Source organism: Patiria miniata, unplaced genomic scaffold, assembly GCF_015706575.1.
Source record: "Patiria miniata isolate m_02_andy unplaced genomic scaffold, ASM1570657v1 HiC_scaffold_22, whole genome shotgun sequence".
Taxonomy (NCBI): domain Eukaryota; kingdom Metazoa; phylum Echinodermata; class Asteroidea; order Valvatida; family Asterinidae; genus Patiria; species Patiria miniata.
Genome location: NW_024037061.1, coordinates 8,189,896 through 8,208,950, shown reverse-complemented (window position 1 = coordinate 8,208,950; position 19,055 = coordinate 8,189,896). Strand labels below are relative to the sequence as shown.

At 41.9% G+C, this 19,055-nt stretch overlaps 2 protein-coding genes across 2 annotated transcripts in view; one reads left to right on the top strand and one right to left on the bottom strand.

Moving 5' to 3' along the window:
• Window positions 1-118: 118 nt before the first annotated feature.
• Window positions 119-4,302, top strand: LOC119730408 (ribosome maturation protein SBDS-like). Its single transcript, XM_038203285.1, has 5 exons — window positions 119-450; window positions 1,086-1,215; window positions 2,007-2,207; window positions 2,678-2,848; window positions 3,680-4,302. Exons 1-5 carry the CDS (start codon window positions 320-322, stop codon window positions 3,806-3,808), a joined length of 762 nt encoding a protein of 253 aa, XP_038059213.1. The 5' UTR covers window positions 119-319; the 3' UTR covers window positions 3,809-4,302.
• A 4,665-nt stretch (window positions 4,303-8,967) lies between these two features.
• LOC119730005 (hornerin-like) overlaps window positions 8,968-19,055 on the bottom strand; it is a 32,550-nt gene continuing 22,462 nt past the window's right edge. Inside the window, exons 7-12 of the mRNA XM_038202795.1 lie at window positions 17,804-17,953; window positions 17,167-17,217; window positions 15,753-16,066; window positions 14,359-14,995; window positions 12,851-12,958; window positions 8,968-12,728 (exon numbers count right to left, since the gene is read on the bottom strand). Of these exons, the coding sequence (XP_038058723.1) occupies window positions 10,027-12,728; window positions 12,851-12,958; window positions 14,359-14,995; window positions 15,753-16,066; window positions 17,167-17,217; window positions 17,804-17,953 (3,962 nt within the window). The 3' untranslated portion in view covers window positions 8,968-10,026. The remainder of the gene's footprint in view (window positions 12,729-12,850; window positions 12,959-14,358; window positions 14,996-15,752; window positions 16,067-17,166; window positions 17,218-17,803; window positions 17,954-19,055) is intronic.

The following is a 19,055-nucleotide window of genomic DNA, read 5'->3' as shown; positions in this document are numbered from 1 at the left end:
AAAGAAGTAATCAGTCCAGAACAGTTACAAAACATTGAAATAATGCCTTTATTAAGGAGGGAAATACTTTGTTAAAAGACAAACGAGGAAATGTATTCTGATGGAAATTATCTTATTTTTCTCTACTAAATACACTGGAAAGAGAACAGCCACGACATGCCCTGTAACCCGGAAGTGATTTGTTGTTTTGATCGCATGCATTTCGTGACATTGTGACATACCTACGGCTGTCGCTGTAAACGCATGCTGCTGTGTGAGTGGAGTGGAAACTTCACAGTTTCATTTTTTACAATTCTACAGTAATTTCTCAACTGAGATCATGGCAGCAATTTTCACACCCACCAACCAGATTCGGCTGACAAATGTAGCGATTGTCAGGATGAAAAAAGCGGGGAAACGCTTCGAAATCGCCTGCTACAAAAACAAAGTCATGTCGTGGAGAAATAAAGTGTGAGTGAATGGACTAGGTTAGGCAAGGTTCTCATATTCCATTTTGTGGGCGTACCTTTGTAAGTTATTGTAGCAACGAGCATATTTAAATGTGTATATGTTTTTATTTTACTGGGTGGGTGGGGGTTGACATTGGGTGATTATGCAGGATGGAAGTGGGGAAGTGGGGGTGGGGATGTGGGGCGGGCGGCGGGGATGCGGGGTAAAAGTGGGGATGCGGGGGTGGTGCTGGGGATTCGTGAGGTTGGGCTGTGGGGTGGGGTTGGGTTGTGGGGTGGGGATGCGGGGCGGAAGTGGGGTGGGGGTGGGGATGCAGGGTGTGGGTGGGGAAGCAGTGTGGGGATGCGGGGTGGGGATGGGAGTTGGGGTATACTTCTAGTAGAGGTTGCAATTGTGTCAGAATATTGAATAAATTTAAATGATATAGGCCCTAGCTATTTAATTTGAATTGTTCTTTCCGAATTTAATTTTCAATGACATCCATTGAGTTTTACAGGTCTGTCAACTCAAATGACACTACAGGCATGACAGGATTAAACTAGCATGTGAACTTTTGTGATGTTTAATTATGGTGATGAAATTTTACCGTTTACAAATATTTTACCCCCAACAATTTCCATTTTCCACACTTACAGGGAGAAAGACATTGATGAGGTTCTACAGACTCACACAGTCTTCACCAATGTATCCAAAGGACAAGGAGCAAAGAGGGAAGATTTGATGAAAGCTTTCAATACAGAGGACCAGACAGAAATATGCAAACAGGTAAAATGTAAATAAAGGGGAAAAAAAGTATTTTAAGTAGACGTTAATCTTGTAAAGAATGTAAACCTGAGTGAAAATATCTGTGGTTTATCCTTAAAAATTAACATTTCATAAGTTATTTGTTTTTAGCTATCTTCAAAAAACCCATATTTCTGGCTTTGTTCAAAGAGAATTATTGATGAATTAACTAGCATGGAAGTGCACAAGTCTTGCAACAAAAATTCATTTCACAATCTGTAGGTTCTATAAAGAAGAATCACTTTCACTTTTTTTTACTGTCATGCTTTGGGCTGATTTTCAAGGAGCTTAATTCTTAGCAGAAACAAAATTAGCTGAGGATTTGTCCCTAGTAGTATATATTGCATGACCTCTTGGCTGGTAACCCATATTTGCTGTTTAGCATTGGAAATACATGCTTAACACATGTGCAAGTAATGATTAAGCATTGCCATAAAATAATGTGTGTCACTTATAAGGCGCTTTCCATTAAAGCTAGGTCTCAAAGCACTTCGCAGTTATTACCCCTGTTCATCAGGCCATGACGCCACTTATCTGCAGCCGAGATCAGCGCAATCTGGTCTCTACCCTCACAGGTACCCATTTATACTCCTGGGTGGAGAGAGTAAATAGTAGTAAAGTGTCTTGCCCAAGGGCACAAGCACCATGTTCTCTGTCAGGGTTCGAACCCATGTACCACGGCAAACACTGTAGCCACTGGACCATGGCGCTCCTTGGCGCCATGGATCCTGTGCTTTGTTCCACAAATGAAAGAGTTCATATTTTTCTCGCAGATTTTAGCTAAAGGTGAGCTCCAGGTTTCAGAGAAAGAGCGACAGCAGCAGCTGGAGTCCATGTTCCGTGACATCGCTACAATTGTTGCCGAGAAGTGCGTCAATCCAGAGACCAAGAGGCCATACACTGTGGGAATGATAGAGCGGGCCATGAAAGATGTCCACATATCGGTGAAACCAAACAGGGGCACCAAACAACAGGTAAACAGTGGTAGTCAGAGACTCGGTCAATCCAAAAATCCTTGTTACATTTTTCTTCAAATTTTAGATCCCAGATTGGTATATATGGAGAGTCAAATATACTAAAATATTGACCTAGATTTAATAGGGGGTTTTGCCGTTCACCTATGTAATTTAAATGTTGTTTAAGGGCTCAAGAGAAGAAAAAAATCACAAGCTTACTCGGGTGGGACTCGAACCCACGACCTCCTGCTTACTAGTGCAGACATCAGCTTGTGACTATTTTTCTCCTAAGCCACGGACAAATCTGAGTATAGAGTTATGAAATTACGTAGGTGACGAACCAACTGTATACATTAGTTTTCCCTTGATTTGAGTGACGTTTGAAACAAAGATACTTCAGAGTCGTTCTGGATGACAATAGTCAATCTTTTGCTGGGGTTGCCCCTAACTGTGTCAAACCAAATGAATGTTGACCTTTGACCTTACAGGCACTTGATGTCATCAAGAAGTTGAAGGAGACGGAAACGATGCCCATCGACCGTGCCCAGATGAGGCTAAGGATCACGCTGCCCATCAAGGAAGGCAAGAAAGTCAAGAGTAAACTGAAGACGTTGATTAAGACCTTGGAGAGGGAGGAGTTTGGGGAGGAACTCGAGATGGTGAGTAGGGCCAAGATGGAGGAGGTGTAATGGACTGTGTGCATGAACATAGAGGGCAGTATTTGATATTGCTGCCACAGGAGAAAAAAATGAGACTGCAGTGGCAGATCCAGATGGGGGATAGGGTGGTTAAGATGTAAGCAACACAATACAAAAACCAATTGTCTTGAGCAGGAAAACAAGATTTGCAGTATTGTACGACATTATTTTGGGAAACTCGGGGAAAGGGGGCGTGAACCGGAAAAAGCCTAAATATCATTTTTTGGGAAAGCAAGGGAAGACTGTCCCTGAATTTTGAGATGGTGGATAAAGATATGCATAATGTATAGCACCATTCTAGTTTTTGCTATTTGACACACGAACTGTTACAGTTTTAACTCCATGTATGTCACATTGAAAGTAAATTTTGGGAACTTTGTACAGTTGTCGGAAAGTTTTTCGGGCCTCAAGTTGGCTCATACATGTAGGAAGAAGCAAGTGTTGTAATTACCATTTTGTTTGGTTTGTCATTTCTCTGTGGTTCCGTGACTGTACCAAAATAAGGTGGTAGGTACAGCTGGCATATCGATCACCTCCAGTCAAAGCATTGCTGTGTCAAATCAAGGGAACTCTTAACTGTTAAAAACAGTCACTTGATTGATTTTGACTGTTGTAGCTGATTTGCAAGCCAGAGAGGGAGGGTTGATTAGGTGCAGTGATTAGATATGAGCTGAGCTGAGCTGCTGTAGTTCAGAGTTGACTTCATTTTGAGCCATAGTTCCAATTGACAGCAAGAAAATTCATTTGTAAAGATATCAGACCACATGACTTTATTACGTTACTTGCTTTCAGGTTTGTCTGGTCGATCCCGGGTGCTACCGTGAGATGGATGAGTTGGTACGCTCCAGCACCAAGGGGCAGGGAACCGTGGAAGTCTTGGATCTCAAAGATGTTGAGGAAGGAGACGAGAGATTAGAATGAGAAGATTGCGGACAATTCTCCGGAGGAAACTCTAGTGCCTTGCACAAAAAGAACGAGGTTGAGGGTCTCAATGTTCCGTTGTATTCAGAGCATCAATCATGAGAACAAAGTCTGTGGTCAGAATCACACATTATTTTATGGGAGCAATTGGGGATATCAACCTTGTTCTTAATCATCTTGCCGCTATGTGATATCTCCCATCATGCTTTGCTTCAATTTACTTGAACTTTGACCCTGTTTTATGCAGTATGATTTGTTAATCATAAATCATTGGGCAAGTTCAGTTACGCATCTTGCTGAGCGGTGCTTTCCCCTAGGCCCATCAGATGCCTTGTTTGGCCTTTCTCCAGTCGAATGAAACATGGCACATTTTATTCAGCAAATATTGGCCCTTTCTCTCATTTTGGAAGCTTTTGTTATTATGCTAGTTAATGATGTAAAAATATGCACCAAATTCCCTTTCCTCCAAAAAAATTAATGTTTGAAAAATGCAACTTTGTTTTTGCAAAAATAAGTTTTGCCTATATGCATCCGTCTTCCTGTACAGTCTAAGAGTACGATCAATGGGAACTGTTTGAAATCTGAACATTTGAACAAGGCATGTATTAAAAGTATCTTGCTGTTAAACATGAAAACTTTAAAGATAAAGATAAAAAGATAATTTTTTTATCATGTTAAAGATAAAAAGTGGTTCGCTAAAGAAGGCTCTTTGTCGAACTTGGGGTGTGTTGTTCGACCCCCCCCCCCCACCTCTTGCAACATGTGGGTCTGACACCACTGTTTTCTTAAATCTTGTCAATTTTTTCAGCAGCCATGGGAACTCTTAAGGCCAAAAAAAAAAGTCTCCGGTTTCTGGTATGCGCGCGCGTTGCCGTAGCCATGCGCGTTGGCAAAATGAAAAAGTTTTTTTTTCAATGAAAGATGATGTCTCAAAAGCGCCAAACTCACTGATTTGACTGGAAACCTGCTGCTGCACAATTTTAACGTGTTTTTGGATGGGGTTATGATCGAGAATAAGCTTTATGTGGCCTCTCTGGACTCCCATATATTTGCACTAAGTTTAGTCGGGCACCATTTGCAGTCATCAGCCGACATTTGAGGCCAAAAAAATCAGGTAAAAAAAAAAAAAGCCGCATCGCTGCACCACTTTTTGGGCAAGCTCCATACCAGAAACAGGAGACTTTTTTTTGGGGCCTAAGGCTTGTTCATACTTTTTACAAAACTGAACGGGAATTGTTGATGTAAAGTTTTTGCACTGCAAATTTTGCAAAAGCACAACTCATTTCAACTCTGGTGAATATCAGTGCTGTGTTCTAACATCAAAATGCTCTTCGCTTTTACATGAAGTTGTTCAGCTTATAAGCAAGCAAAAGTCTTGCATTAGTTGCTTCATTACAGATAACTGTTAACATTCGGATGCTCCGAAAAAGGAATATTTAAAATATATATATTTTATCCAAGTAGAGCTTGAAGTTATTACAAATTAATTTGGGGCCTAGTTAGAGTGAAAGCTACACATAGATGAAGCATTCTTATTAAGTGCAATAATCATCGGTTTGGTAGTTTCGGTTTCATTGGGGGCGGTTGTGACTCAATTTCACAAGCACATCCATGATTGTGTTCATTGAAATAAATGCTGCTTCATGTAAATTAGGTTCACAGTAAACTATTCTGGGCTTTTTGTTCTAGTAAAGTTACTACTGTATTCTAGCATCATAGCATGTTTTATAGCAACAATCATAACACACCTTTTGCTGGTTCTTTATCATGGTTGGCTGAAACGCGGGCACATTGGGTCAGTGGCGTAAATCTGTGCCAGCGAGTGGGGGAGATGGGGGATGACCAAAATCATTCAATAACTCATCCCCCTTAGTCAAAAAGTGGAGGGGGGGGGGGGGATATATACCCACTATCCCCCCGGGATTTACGCCCCTGCGTGGGGTTCACTAATATAGGCTAGTGCATGAAATTTGCGTCAGCGTGAACTAGACATGCGTCAAGACATCGCGCGAGTATAGTGCCCGATCGGGCACTATACCTAACATTTTTTGACTGGTTACAGCGCCCTCTCAAACTAAAAAACTGAATCTAGGGAAAGTAAAAGCTTTCCTTTACTTGGTGAATTGCTTATGAGTTAATTGTTGAATTATTAAAACAGTTCAATTATAAAACTCTGAAAAGTTTCTTTACTTATTTTATATTTTGGACAGAGGTGTGTTGTAAATCACATGTGGACTGGCATTAATCAGTCACTAGTGCATTGTACGATAGTTTTGGTGTGGCTATAAAAATGTTCAATTTTTTTTTGGGGGGGGGTCAAGTTTACATGTAGATTTTATTATTCTGACTTTTAAGTCAAAATATATTGTACAACCAAAGCACAGAAAATACTACAGTAATTCAATTTTAAGCAAAAATGTGATTAATGTGCAAGAATAAAAACACTGATCCAGCAATATTCAGTCAACAGTCATTGTTTTTAATGAATATCTTCACCAACAGAAAATCTGTACATTAGTTTTTCCACCTCAATTTTCCCGCCCAAAAAAATCTCAACAAAAACAAAGTGACAAGTTCCAAATTACAAGAAAACAAAACACTTCAGAGGTGGTAAAACTTTGGTTGACAAAAATATCACAAACTTTTTGTAGTTTTAACATCAATACTTGTTTTTTTTTTATAGGTATCTTACAATCACACAAATTTGTACCTTTTAAGAAAACATTAGAAACTTTACGCTGTTAGTAACTTGCAGTAATATTTAGGCGAGACAGCACTCGAAACTTTCTTTGAAAGTATAAAAACCATAGAAGCAACGAGTTGAGTGAGTATTCACTAATAAAAAGCTCACTGCTCAACATAAACCATGCATATAAAATCATAAAAAAGACAACCCTTGTTCTCTTTTTGATAAATTATCCAGTGAAAATTAACAAGTAGGGGTCCTACTAAATGTGTCCTTATAAGCGTCAACCATTTGTCAACTGGTGTCCACAAGCGTCAACGGTCGTCAACCCATTGTCAACAAATTTGGTATAAGTTTTGGAACATCAAAAAAGCTATATATGGTAGAAATAGCGACAAAGAACACCTTCAGCATATAAATTAAAGTTAACATTATTTCACAAGTTGTTTTTTCAACGCGAAACGTACAACGAGTTTGTCGAGTTAGTGTTGGCCGCCATATTGTTTGGATTGGCATTGTACACTTCACGCACGCGTTATATGGCTAGCTTCACGTATAGAATAACCTAATAACGGGTTGACGACCGTTGACGCTTGTTGACGCATTTTAGTAGGACCGACCAGTAGTGCTGCTTGCACTGCAAAACAATGGTCCAATTTCAGGAAGCAGGACGGAGAAGTTTTTGTGATGACTTTTCAACCAGTGTTTGACTAAAAGCATTTTCACGTTGGTACATGTATGTGTGTGCAGATGGGAAAGAATTCCAAACATGGGCATCACTAATGTTTCCCTGCAGTGACCTATCACCCATCAGAAAGCGATAACGTGGCCTTAAAAAGTCAAATTTAGCAGGGCGAATACTGAAGTATTAAGAAAACACTTGGAATTTTATCAGACTAGTCTCATAGGGTTTGTGCACAGGGTGTCAAGTGATGTCCACATGGAACTCTTTCCTGCAGATGTAAACACCGCAAAAAAAAAGAAAGTCGCCACTCATTGGAGGGGTCACAATTTTGGAATCTGATCGTTTTGTGTTAACATCATCTATATAGACCTTTGGGGAAAGTTAGCTACATTTCGAAATCCCCTTTGCTACCAAAGAAGGTAAATCGTCCAACATTGACAACAGTTTATGAAAAATGACGCAGTTTTGAAAAGTTGCAAATGTAAAGAGTGCGCGAGTGGAAATTGCTGCGTGACAATGTAACACTGCCCAAAATGAGCGGCAGAAAATATTGATTGCACAGTGCTTGTATGCATGGGAGCACGCGAAATTGAATTACCCGCGCTTTGTTCGGGCAGTGTGTAGTCGATAGGGGCCAATTACGGGCATGTGTGTTTGCGCTTAGCAATTTCTCCTCGCGTAATCTCTAAATTTGCAACCTTTCAAACTGCATCATTTTTCATAAACCATTGTCAATCTTTGAAGATGTACAGTCTTTGGTCGCAATGGGGTATCCAAATGTAGCTAACAAAATTACCCAAAGGTCTACATAAATGACTCCATTACAAAGACGATCAGATTCAAAATTATGACCCGCCCCCCCTTGAGTATGGACTTTCTTTTTTTGCGGTGTTAGGGTTAAGTCACAAATAAACCACTAGTGGACTAAAATGGTCCTGAAACTTGCTGATATTCGACTTCCTAGTGGCTTACTCGTAACACAAGTGCTTTGTGAGTGACTGAGTGCATCTATGACTGTGTAACAACGAGACTCATACAGTCATGCATCACACTTATCATTAACACTGAAGTTTCAGAGAAATTGCAGCGCCAGTTAATATGAACAGGCAGACTTGAGCGCTGCAAAACAACAGTACAACTTTATGTACATCCTTCATACCAAACACGATTCTATCAGAAACTGCGTTCAGTGACCCTTCTTGTTAGTGGACCGACTTTTGCTTTCTAAACCTACAGATTTCAGCCTAAAGTTCCACTCTTATTGACACTGTAATAAGATAACGCACTTCTCTCACAACAGCCAAACGTCTTTTTTTGGCAGGGGGTGCGAACACAAAATTTGCTGTCATGATTTTTTACATTTTCTTTTGTGTGCGTGACCAGCTAATGTTAGGCCAATTCAAAACCAGAGTTGTAAAGTCAATCACAATTCAAGTCACCAGCAAGTTGCAAGCAACAGAGAATGCTGCCCCTCTTCATATGAACAGCTTGTGACTTGAGACGTCTTACAACTGACTTGGGAGGACTTAGAACCAACCAGTTATGGAGGGAAAATTTGCTAAACATCAAAAACAAATAGTTAATCCTAACCCTAGGTAATTCTTGCGAGCACACAAAATTCACAAGAGAACAGGGATGATTTTCAACAAGGAAGTCCCCAAAATCCAACTCTCATCATCAATGCCCACGTTATGTTATTGGGTTATTCTATAAATTTGGGGTCCACTTTTTTGTCCTGTCCCTGTTACATATAACATCTGTGATTTCATAATTCTGATGCACTCCTTCATGCAGTCGTTCTCCAAGAGTGGTTATGAATAGCAAACTACCTACCCAATAAATAAATTTATTGTTTGAAGTCATTCATGATACTTGAATGGCAAATGACAAAGTACCACGGTAACAGGAACAAAAAAATCACACTTTGGACCCAAAATTCATTGAATGATGCTCTTGCAAAGTAATTGGCTGTAACGTCCTGAAACCATAAAAAACAATCAAACAGAAGCGTTAGAATTTGATGGATTCTGGAGGGTTTGTGATACAATGGCTCTGGAATATCAAGCCGACATTTCAGAGCATTCTTGTCATCAAAAGCTATTTTTAAAACAACCAAACTTATCATAATACTAAAAAGCAGCCACATTCACTTTTCATCAAAATGACCATTTTTTCCTAACTTTTAACACACAACTAAAAGTCTAAATAAAAACATGTTTGACTGTTTTAACAGTTTTTTTTTCTACAGTAAAACTAAAACAAAATTACAAATGAATGACAAAATGTCTTGGACATTTTTTTTCCTCAAGGAAAGGGTAACAATCAAAGGTTAACAGAATTTTTCACGAAACACTGGCATCATATTTTCATTGTCAAGATCAAAATAAAGCTAGATTCTTAATTTGAATCAATGGTTTTGTTTAGTCGTTTTGTTTTTAGCCCAAAGAAACGCATTCTTGTACAGCGATGGTTATTACAAATATGGTAAATCTGCAATAAAACAGGGCAAACTTGTTTAGCGATATATTAAATCTGATCAAATAAAGATTTTTCTGCAAATAACCTGTAACCATGTGTCTGTAAAAAGACACCTCACCACGAATGGTACATGTACTTCTGTAGAGAGTATCTTTTGCATGGTTTAAAAAGTCAGTCCATCTTTTATCACAAAAATGTGCATATCAGTAAGAAAGTTGACAAAAAAACATAAAATAAACGTACTTCAGTCTTAGGTTCTCCGTAAGCTTTGGAGATCAATATTAATTACCAAGTCATTGATTCCACTAATCAATAATAACGACTACAACTTAACAAACAACACTATTTGTAATCTCCTACTTATCTAGGTTAATCACTATCTGATAAGGTCTCGTACTGAGAGGACAGCAAAGGTGCTGGTTCCCTCTCACGAACACCAGCTATTCCTGGACCAGGGACTGGTGATGGCCCCCTAGCGGGTCCAAGGTGGGGGGAGGGGATCCTGAGATGAACGTTGGCTAGATGGTTCTGGGCGGAGCTTGTTGTAGAGGAGGAGGCAGCAGGGGCTACTCCTGCCGCTGATCTGAACGATAAGGCTGAATATGCAAACTGGTTCCCTGCCTGCCCGGTGCCCGAGGTTGGGAAACCCTGGTGAGAGACAGGGGATGGTGAGGAAGTGGGTACTGATTGGCTTGGTTGGTTAGAGGGATCGAGCTGAGGCTGTGCGGCTATATTTGGAGAGATAACACCTGATGCCCTGTTACTACCAATTCCACTTGAAGAGCCCACACTCAGCCTTGCAGCACCATCAACGGGTGTTGAACTTGGAGCTGCTTCCCCATCCCTGTTATCTCGGGAAGGCAGTCTCGGGCTTGAACCTCTAGGACGCTGCTGTGAGACATTTGGTTGCTGGACTGATTCTGCCTCGTGATTGTCCAAGTCTGAGACATCAGACAGTCGGCTTTCATCCACCTCCAGGGCACCAGACTCGGCCGTGCTGGTGCTCTCTCTGCTATCGCAGCGCTGTGGAGAAGACCGGGAGCTAGACATCTCAGCCTCCACAAGCCGCGTCACATAATCATCCATTCTGACCTGCTGGTCCATCCTGGATGGTGTCTCCATCCTCACTTGAGATTCAATCATACGGTCGATGGACTTCTGAAGATCAAACCGGAACAAGCCAGTGTCCTTCCTCTGAGGCTGTCTACCTTGACTGCTGCTTGGAAGCATGCTAGGTTGTCCATTCTTTGGAGATCTATTCACCACTGATTGGGCTGTACCCATCAGAGACTGTCTCATTTGGGACATACTATCAGCAGGTTGCAGAGGACTATCTGAGTTGTACTCATGAGAGGTGCTCTGGGGAGCTGGGTTGTTGCTGCGAGAGCTCTCAGCTTCTGATCTGGACTTGAGGCCTGATTGGCTGCTGCTGAGCTGCCGTTGGCTATCGCTGACTCCACTCTCTACAGGACCAGGAGTAAAACGAGATCTGTCTTCGCTGCTTGAGGCTGCATCCAGCACAGAAGAGGAGCTTGATCCAGGCTCCACAATGGTCTTTGGTGAGTCCCTGCGTCTACCTCGGGATGGTGGCCGGTTGGAATCAGCCATTCCCCAGCTTTCTGGCTGGTGTGGGGAGGTTGACTGAGAGCTGTGGACCCTGAATCGTGGCTGGGATCCTCTGGTAGCATTCTCACTGCTGTCGGCTCCATTACCTTCCTGTTGATACTTCCTCTGCCAAGACACAGCAGATGGAGTCATATCACTGACACTGACTGGTGAAGCCTCTCGACTCTGTTCCGATGAGCTCCTTGAGACCCTACCAGCAGATGTCGCTTCTTGGTCCTTACGTGAACCCCACTGGGAGGAAACCCTGTTGGAGTAGCTGTCCGGTCTGGCACTGGCTGGGGATGCAGAAGCACTTGATATATCAGAAGCTGTGGAGGCAGCCCTGCTTCTTGGACTACCTTCTTTGGAGCTATTGACACTCGGTTCCGCAGGCCCACCGTAAGACATCAATCCCGAATTCCTCATTCTGGAGTCACTACTGCTGCTGCTGCTGCGAGCACCATGGATACTCTGCAGGGATGAGGCAACCGGGCTGCTTCTCCTTGCTGCATCATTGGTTGATCCGACTTCACTATCGGGTGTCCTGTATCTAGCACGAGGAGAGCTAGAGGATGGTCCCTGTTCCCGGCTTTCTGTGGTATCCACACCTGATGACTTTACACGATCTCGCTTCAAGGATGAGCTTCCGGTGGCAGAAGTGGCTGCTGATGTAGATGCCTGACTCACCTGGTCAGATTTATTGTAGTCCATGGAGATGATAGTGTCTATATGTTCAGCCAGGGTAATGGGAAGTGGGGATGGTGAAGTCACCGGGACCAGGCTTTCCTGAGGCCTCTCCTGCTGTTCTCCAGATGCCTCCTGCTCTTGGTGCTTCGGATCCTTTCCTGAACTTGGAGAACGCTCTGTTGACGATGAGGGTACAGCATTACTGTCTCCATTCTCCGGCTGCAGCGAGTCTGAGTCGGACACATTCTTGCTGGACTTCTCTTTGGAGGAAGCCACGCTCGGTCCAACAGACAACCCATCACCGCTGTCTGAGTCAGTCCCTTGGTCATGATTGTCCAACATGGGTTGGTTGATGGAGCGTGTGATGATCACATCAATCAGACTGGCCGCCGTCAGTGGGCGGCTGGAGCTCTCCGAGTCCTCTTCAGTTGAGACCCGGGATGACTGCTTGTCCTTCTCAAAGAGAGCAGCAAAGATGGCTGAGGCTTCTCGTTCCATATTGTGGTTTCTCTGCTGTTGCTCCTTGTGTCTGACCTCCTCCTTCCTCTCTTTACTCTCTGATTCCCGTCCCTTGGGCGTCAAGCGACTGCTTCCAGACGGGGCAGCTTCCCGATGGGCCATCTGGTTATCAGATGACGTAGAGATCCACCGCTCTTGGCTTGGACCCGAGTGGCTGGAACCAGTTGAGTAGGGTCGTCGTGGATAGCCGTGGGATTCGCTAGAGGAGCTGGCATCACGCTCTCTACTCTCATGAATGGCTTGTTGCTGTCTTCTTGCTTCTGAAATCAAAGACAAACATTCAATTTATATAATTCAATTTATACACTGGTTCAAAAGCCCAAACAAGACGTGTTTTTAATATCCTTGCTACATGGAAGTGTACATTCTATAGTTGGGTCACCTTTTTCCTGTGCTGTTCCAAGTGTTTCAGCTGAGGCAGCTACATGGACAAGTGTGCGAAAAGCTTCCGAACCACTAGCTGCACCAGGAGACTTGCTACCACCAGATCCTGTCAATTTTAATAAAGGAAAACGTAACTCTTTGCATGATAAATGGCACCATGAACAGTAGACGCATCATTTATAACAATGAACCAGTTGAGTAGGGTCTGTGCCCCAATGCAGCAAGGATATTATAAACATGTTTTGTTTGGATGTCAGAGGGCGCCCTTTCAAGATGTGACACACCTGTTAATTTTGCTCCGTCAACCTCGTCCGTTTCTCATCAAAAGTTCCATCTTCGTCTAAATTTGTGGCTTAATTTGCACAATTCTGGACACAAGAAATACATGTATGTAAACAAAATTTCGGCTTCCTCCATCAGGTAAAAATATGAAAAAAATGTGTTATAAAAAAATGTGTTTCGCCATGGTGGTAGAATTTATACCCTGGACGTCAGTCGTAATGCAATGAAGACGTCGTCCAACCTGGGCTAGGTTCAACCTAATCATAATATACAAAGCTATAATACTAGGTCATCTTCCCTACTGCATATCTCCAAGTTCAGGACATCTGCCTTTAAACACAGTACAGTCGACTCTCGTTAGTACAAACTCTGTTAATACAAAATTCTGGTTATAACAAACATAAAGCCTTGGTCCCGACTGTGCATTTATGTGCACAATGAATGGGACTGATGTTCCTCTTAATACAAAATTCTGATATAAGAAACAATTTGGCTGGGTCCAAAAAAGTTCTTCATAACGAGAGTCGACTGTATAAGGCACTCTGGGCCACTTCACTGGAATGGATTGTGATTTGTCTGCAAGTCTCAGGAATAGTCGCAGCTTATTCAGTTTTCAACGTAATCTTACGTTTTACCCTCTTCAAAAGTGATTTTTTAATTTTAATTTCTACTATCATATCCATCCTTATTAAATATTTTCTTTTCTTTTTCACCGTTGGATCAACCACTGGAATCGTGTGTGTATTCGTTTTGTGTATTTAATATGTACTGTTTGTGTTTTGTCAATTCAGTCTGTACTGTAGTGTTTGTAATTGTATGGGCACTCCCTAACACGAGCTGTGCTTTTTTGGCTGTGCTCCAAATCCTCCTCTTCTATTTATTTATATACATTGTATTGCTATTGATTGATGGAACTGGAAATAAATTTTGATGAAATGAAATGAAAATGAAATCACCTTGATTTCAATTATGTTTATAGTTTAAATTTCATCAAATTAAGGCAGTGAACTGCAATAAAAGTCTGGAAAATTCTTTTTTAAAAACTCATACCATTCCTTGTTTTTTCCCCCAAATATTTTGTGATAACCATTGTAACTAATTTATTTTAAATTATTGAAGTATTGTATTGGTGCCCTTTTAAACCAAACAAGTAAATAATAAGATAAATACTATATTGGGTTCCTTTGCATTTGTATTCAAGAATGCACTAAGAAGCCTACATACCTGAAGTGCTTTCTGCTCGACTTCTTGGCGTTTCCTCCCTCAGCTCTGGATTGGGTGTTCCCGAGGTGATACTGGGTGGAGGCCTGATGGGTGTCCCCGTCATGATGCTCCCACCCATTGTACCTCTCATGTGATGGGCTCCTGGGTGGCTGCTACCCACCATATGGGCACCGGAGAGATGGGCGGAGTAGGCCGGGTGGACTGTAGTGATGCTATGAGCAGCGGTTGCAGGATGGGAGCATGTTGATGGGAAGGAACCCGGATGGGTGACAGGGTGCACCCCCGAGCCCGGATGGGCACCCGGGCTAGACCCCCTGGGTGGGAGCTTGAAGCGCACGGCACCCACACTTGGAGGCGCAGGCCATCTGTGGGATAAATTCACGGCTTGCTGCTGGGCGTAGTGTTCAGCCGGTGACGTGACTTCTCTCTGCTGCTGCTGCTGCTGCTGCTGCATTGGAGAGGTTGTGCGTCGGTCGCTGTGGGCAGGGTGTTGGGATGACGGGTGTGCCTGTGTGGTGTGGGGACTGATGGAGGGGTGGGGGTGGTGGGGGGAGGGGATACCCCCTGGGTAGTGCTGATGAGCTAGTATGTGGGAATGACCCGGGGGGAAATAGGGCAGGTAGACAATCTGTCCACTCTGTAGGGGCAGAAAAGGAAATCCAAATCTCAAATCAATCACAAACCAGTTCATATTAAAAACTAAATTAATTCAAGTGGACTGAATTACATTTACTTGTACGTGTTTAAAAAGCAAAACAACAATCAAATGCAGAATTATCATCTACAGGATGTTTGCAACCAAAGGTTTACGTAGCTGGCATTTTTGGTCAGCACAGTCTGACAAGAACAAAAGCACCTAAAACCCACTTGTGGCAGAAAAAAAATCTCTCCTAGTAATCTACCAAACTTAATAAAGAATATGAGTTAACCCTCACTATCCAAGATGTTTCCAAATGGGTTGGGAGCTTTGCGGCAGGATTGTGGAAGGTATAGCGCTGCCACTATTTAATGTCTTCGAGACTTGAAAGTTGACGTACATGTATAGAACATGTGCCAAACAGTTTACTGCACAGTGCAGGATTATAAAAAAATCTGGGAAGTTCCTAGAATTTAGCAGAATTACCAATGTTTCAGACTAGCATTCCAGAATCCTGCTGAACCAACATGTATTAGGAGTAACTCTTCTTGATCCGAACGGATTTTAGTGTCAAATGGGAATTCTAGACTCTGAGAGTTGTTGCAAAAATACAGTGAATGTTGATCTTTGGATACAGTCGTTCCTATCTTTTTCAAATGTTGAACTGTTCCTGTAATGAATCTAACTCATTGGAACAATTTGGTTCAGCGCAACTCTAGAACTGAAGTCTTTAGGGAAAGATTCCCCCGATTCCTACCTGTGCATATTGTTGCAGCATCTGTTGCTGGATCTGTGGATCTAAGACATGTTGCTGTCCTGGAGGAAAGTTCTTAGACATGGGTGACTCTCGTCTAGGAGACAGTCTGGAATCCTTGGTGGTGGTTGGTGGGTACTGGCTGCCACGCTGGGCCACCGATTGGCTGATCTGCTGTGCCATCTGTGGAGTGATTGGCTGGCCTACCAGTTGATGCGGCAACTGCTGCTGCTGCTGCTGTTGCTGCTGTTGTTGTTGTTGCTGCTGTTGCTGCTGCTGTTGCTGTTGGCTCATCTGTTTGGCTGTTGCATAGTCCCCTAAAAAATTGTATAAAATGACAAGATTACACACAGAAAGATTACACACAGTAAAACTTGCGCCATTCCCCTGGCAAACTTTCTGTCCTTTTTACGTATATAGCACTGTGAGCATAAATATCTTGTCAAGAAAGTCTTAAATTCTTTAAAAGCACAATCCTCAACAATGGGCTGGGAATGTAGAAGTGGAAAATAGGACAAACAACTTGATATTATTATCCTGCTTTATTTCCCAATCCCACGTCACACTTTTGTACCCCTTTAGTGTGGAAAGGCCCACATGTTAGAGTCATTAGTAATACTGAGCTGAGCTCTCCAGAGACCTCGTAAAAATCTATATTGGAAAGGATTTTTTTGAAGTCAGCCTTCTCTTCACAGACCTGCACCATTGAAGTGTGTCTTAAAAGAGCATGTTCTTCCTTTCATCATTTCAGATTACTGAAATTGATCCATGCTTTCAGAGGTTATGCATGTTTTACTTTTTAAAAGAACTTATTTTTTATAGCTGTCCATGGAATGCCATTTGAAGCTATTGAGCTGAGTGAGAATTACAGATTAAACACAGGCATTCAAATACAAATGAGATTTTAATCATTTGAGTCAAGACTGAAACATAGTTTTATTAACTGTCAGATTTTGTGTTTTGAATAAAAGGAACAAATCAACTCTTTTTTTTCTGAATTACTGATGGCCATTTTTGTCTGTTTTCCTTTGCAAGTTTTCGTTCACTCATGGAGGTCAGAAAACGTACACGTTTCATTGTATTTAAAGGGTATTTATCAGCTCGTAGAATGGTAAATGCTCAGTATTAGACAGCTGAATTTTGTGATTTTTTTTTATTAGAATAGTCATAACTTGTTTCTATCATCAAAGACCATATCTGCTTCATTGTTTTCTGTGCATGAAGGTTTTGGTTAAAGAGCTGGCTATGGTCATGTTCTTCTTACATTATCAGCGTTCTATGAATTCAACTTGAGTACTACAAACAGGATTGGAACCCGTAACCTTTGAACAACTGATCAATCCAGGCACTGGTCCCTTTGCCCCCAAAATGCTGAACTACTTTTTCGTTACAAATAGAAATTCAAGTATGCAAGTACCTGCAATTGTGGAGGTCCGCATGCTCATCTGCTTTGCCGTTGCAAAATCACCTGCATAGTAAAAGATATGAATGTTGATTATGAATATAGACATTATAATTTCAGGATGGATGTGAGTGTCAAACATCACTGCCTAAAACATTGCAGTGTGAAGAGCAGTGAAACGTGACAGAATCTGCCTGCTTGCCCCTGAGCCTAACACTTCGCGCCGGGATTATTGTTGCCGAAAATTTCGATTTTCGCAAAAGGCAAATCTTCCAGCCAACTTCTGACATACAGCTCAACGCCACAAATACTGATTCGCAAGAGTCATTTCAACAGCATTTGTACGATATTTCTTGCTGAAACCTCATATGTTTCAATACTCCGCGGTGTGCACTTGAGCGTAAATTGAACAACAATAGGCCGTGCACAACGGCCAATTAAAGATCAACACACGGTCCGCCTCCACAGACTTCACAGACTTTGTGTGTGTGTGTACAAAAGGCACGAGGGATCAGCGTGTTTAGACGCCACCCTTACTAACTCGAAACTAACTCTATGGGCAAAAGAGTTCAAGCAAAACTTGAAGTGCAAAAGACCAGAAGGGTTAATTAGTGTGACCGATATGGAGTGGGTGAGTATTCTCCTGACATACCGGCTAGTGTTTCCTTGGAGCTGTTGAAGGACGTTGTGTCTGGCTGACTTGATCTGGCCATCAGATTCATGTAATCCCGTTGCTGTTGGTGTGCCAGGTATAATGCTGATGGATCCATGTGGGGCATGGGACGCTCAAATGGGTTGGTTGCTGCAAGAGTTTCCGTTAAAAGAGTTTCAGTAAAACCAAATTTTCAATCTTATGAGTATGTGTGGTTTTGAAAAGAACCAGAGGGACTCAACGTTTTGAACAGTATGCTCTGCCCGTCGTCAGGAGAATGAGGGATTCCAACGATGATGCGATGTTATAAGGATGGGTGCGGTGAGGCGTGAGAATCATGGTGCGATGTTATAAGGATGGGTGCGGTGAGGCGTGAGAATCATGGCATTATCACTGGAATCCCTCATTCTCCTGACGACGGGCAGAGCATACTGTTCGAAACGTTGAGTCCCTCCGGTTCTTTTCAGAACCACACATACTCACAAAAGAAATTTATTCACATGGTGTCACCACAAACTTATCTTGTCTTAGTATCTTTCCACCATGCAAACCTTCAAATCTCAGTTCAATCTTATATTTTACATTTCTCTAAATCCCATTCATTGTACATGTATAATGGTTGTTATCTCAGTGAAGTTGTGATTGTTAAATGATGTCACTCGAAATAATATAGAAACCCCAAAATAGCAAAAATATCTTTTTCTGATGTCATTTTATCTCCCCCCAAAAATGGAGCCTGTTTAAAACAATTTCAACAAAATTACAGGCTTTTCATTGTGCGTGCATTGAAAATGTATGTTTGCATAGGAGAGTTTTAAGGAATGATATAAATATCTGGGATATTTGTAGACAAATTGATCTGTTAATAGCCAGAATTCTGAACAAACCCCTTGAATCTTCCCACAATGATGTTATCAATTTGGAAACAGTGATGATAACCTAACGGCGTAAAGATTCTGGGAAAGTTGTCAACCATTCTGAGACTAATGTCTAATACAATGGGGTCACTGTGGATAATCTTGTCTACAACTTAATCTGGACATTTAATGCGACGATTCAAAAATTTACATGTAGACAGTAAACTGTAACAAAAAGCAGTATGCTATCTGAACAGCTGAAAGATCCTTGTTTGTTACTTCCCATGTTTGCAGCATTGCTAATGTTGCTGATTATGACTTAGGGCGTGATCCTTTGCTACATCGCATATACAGGTTTATGGCTTCTGACTAGCAGCCCTTAAATGAAGACATTG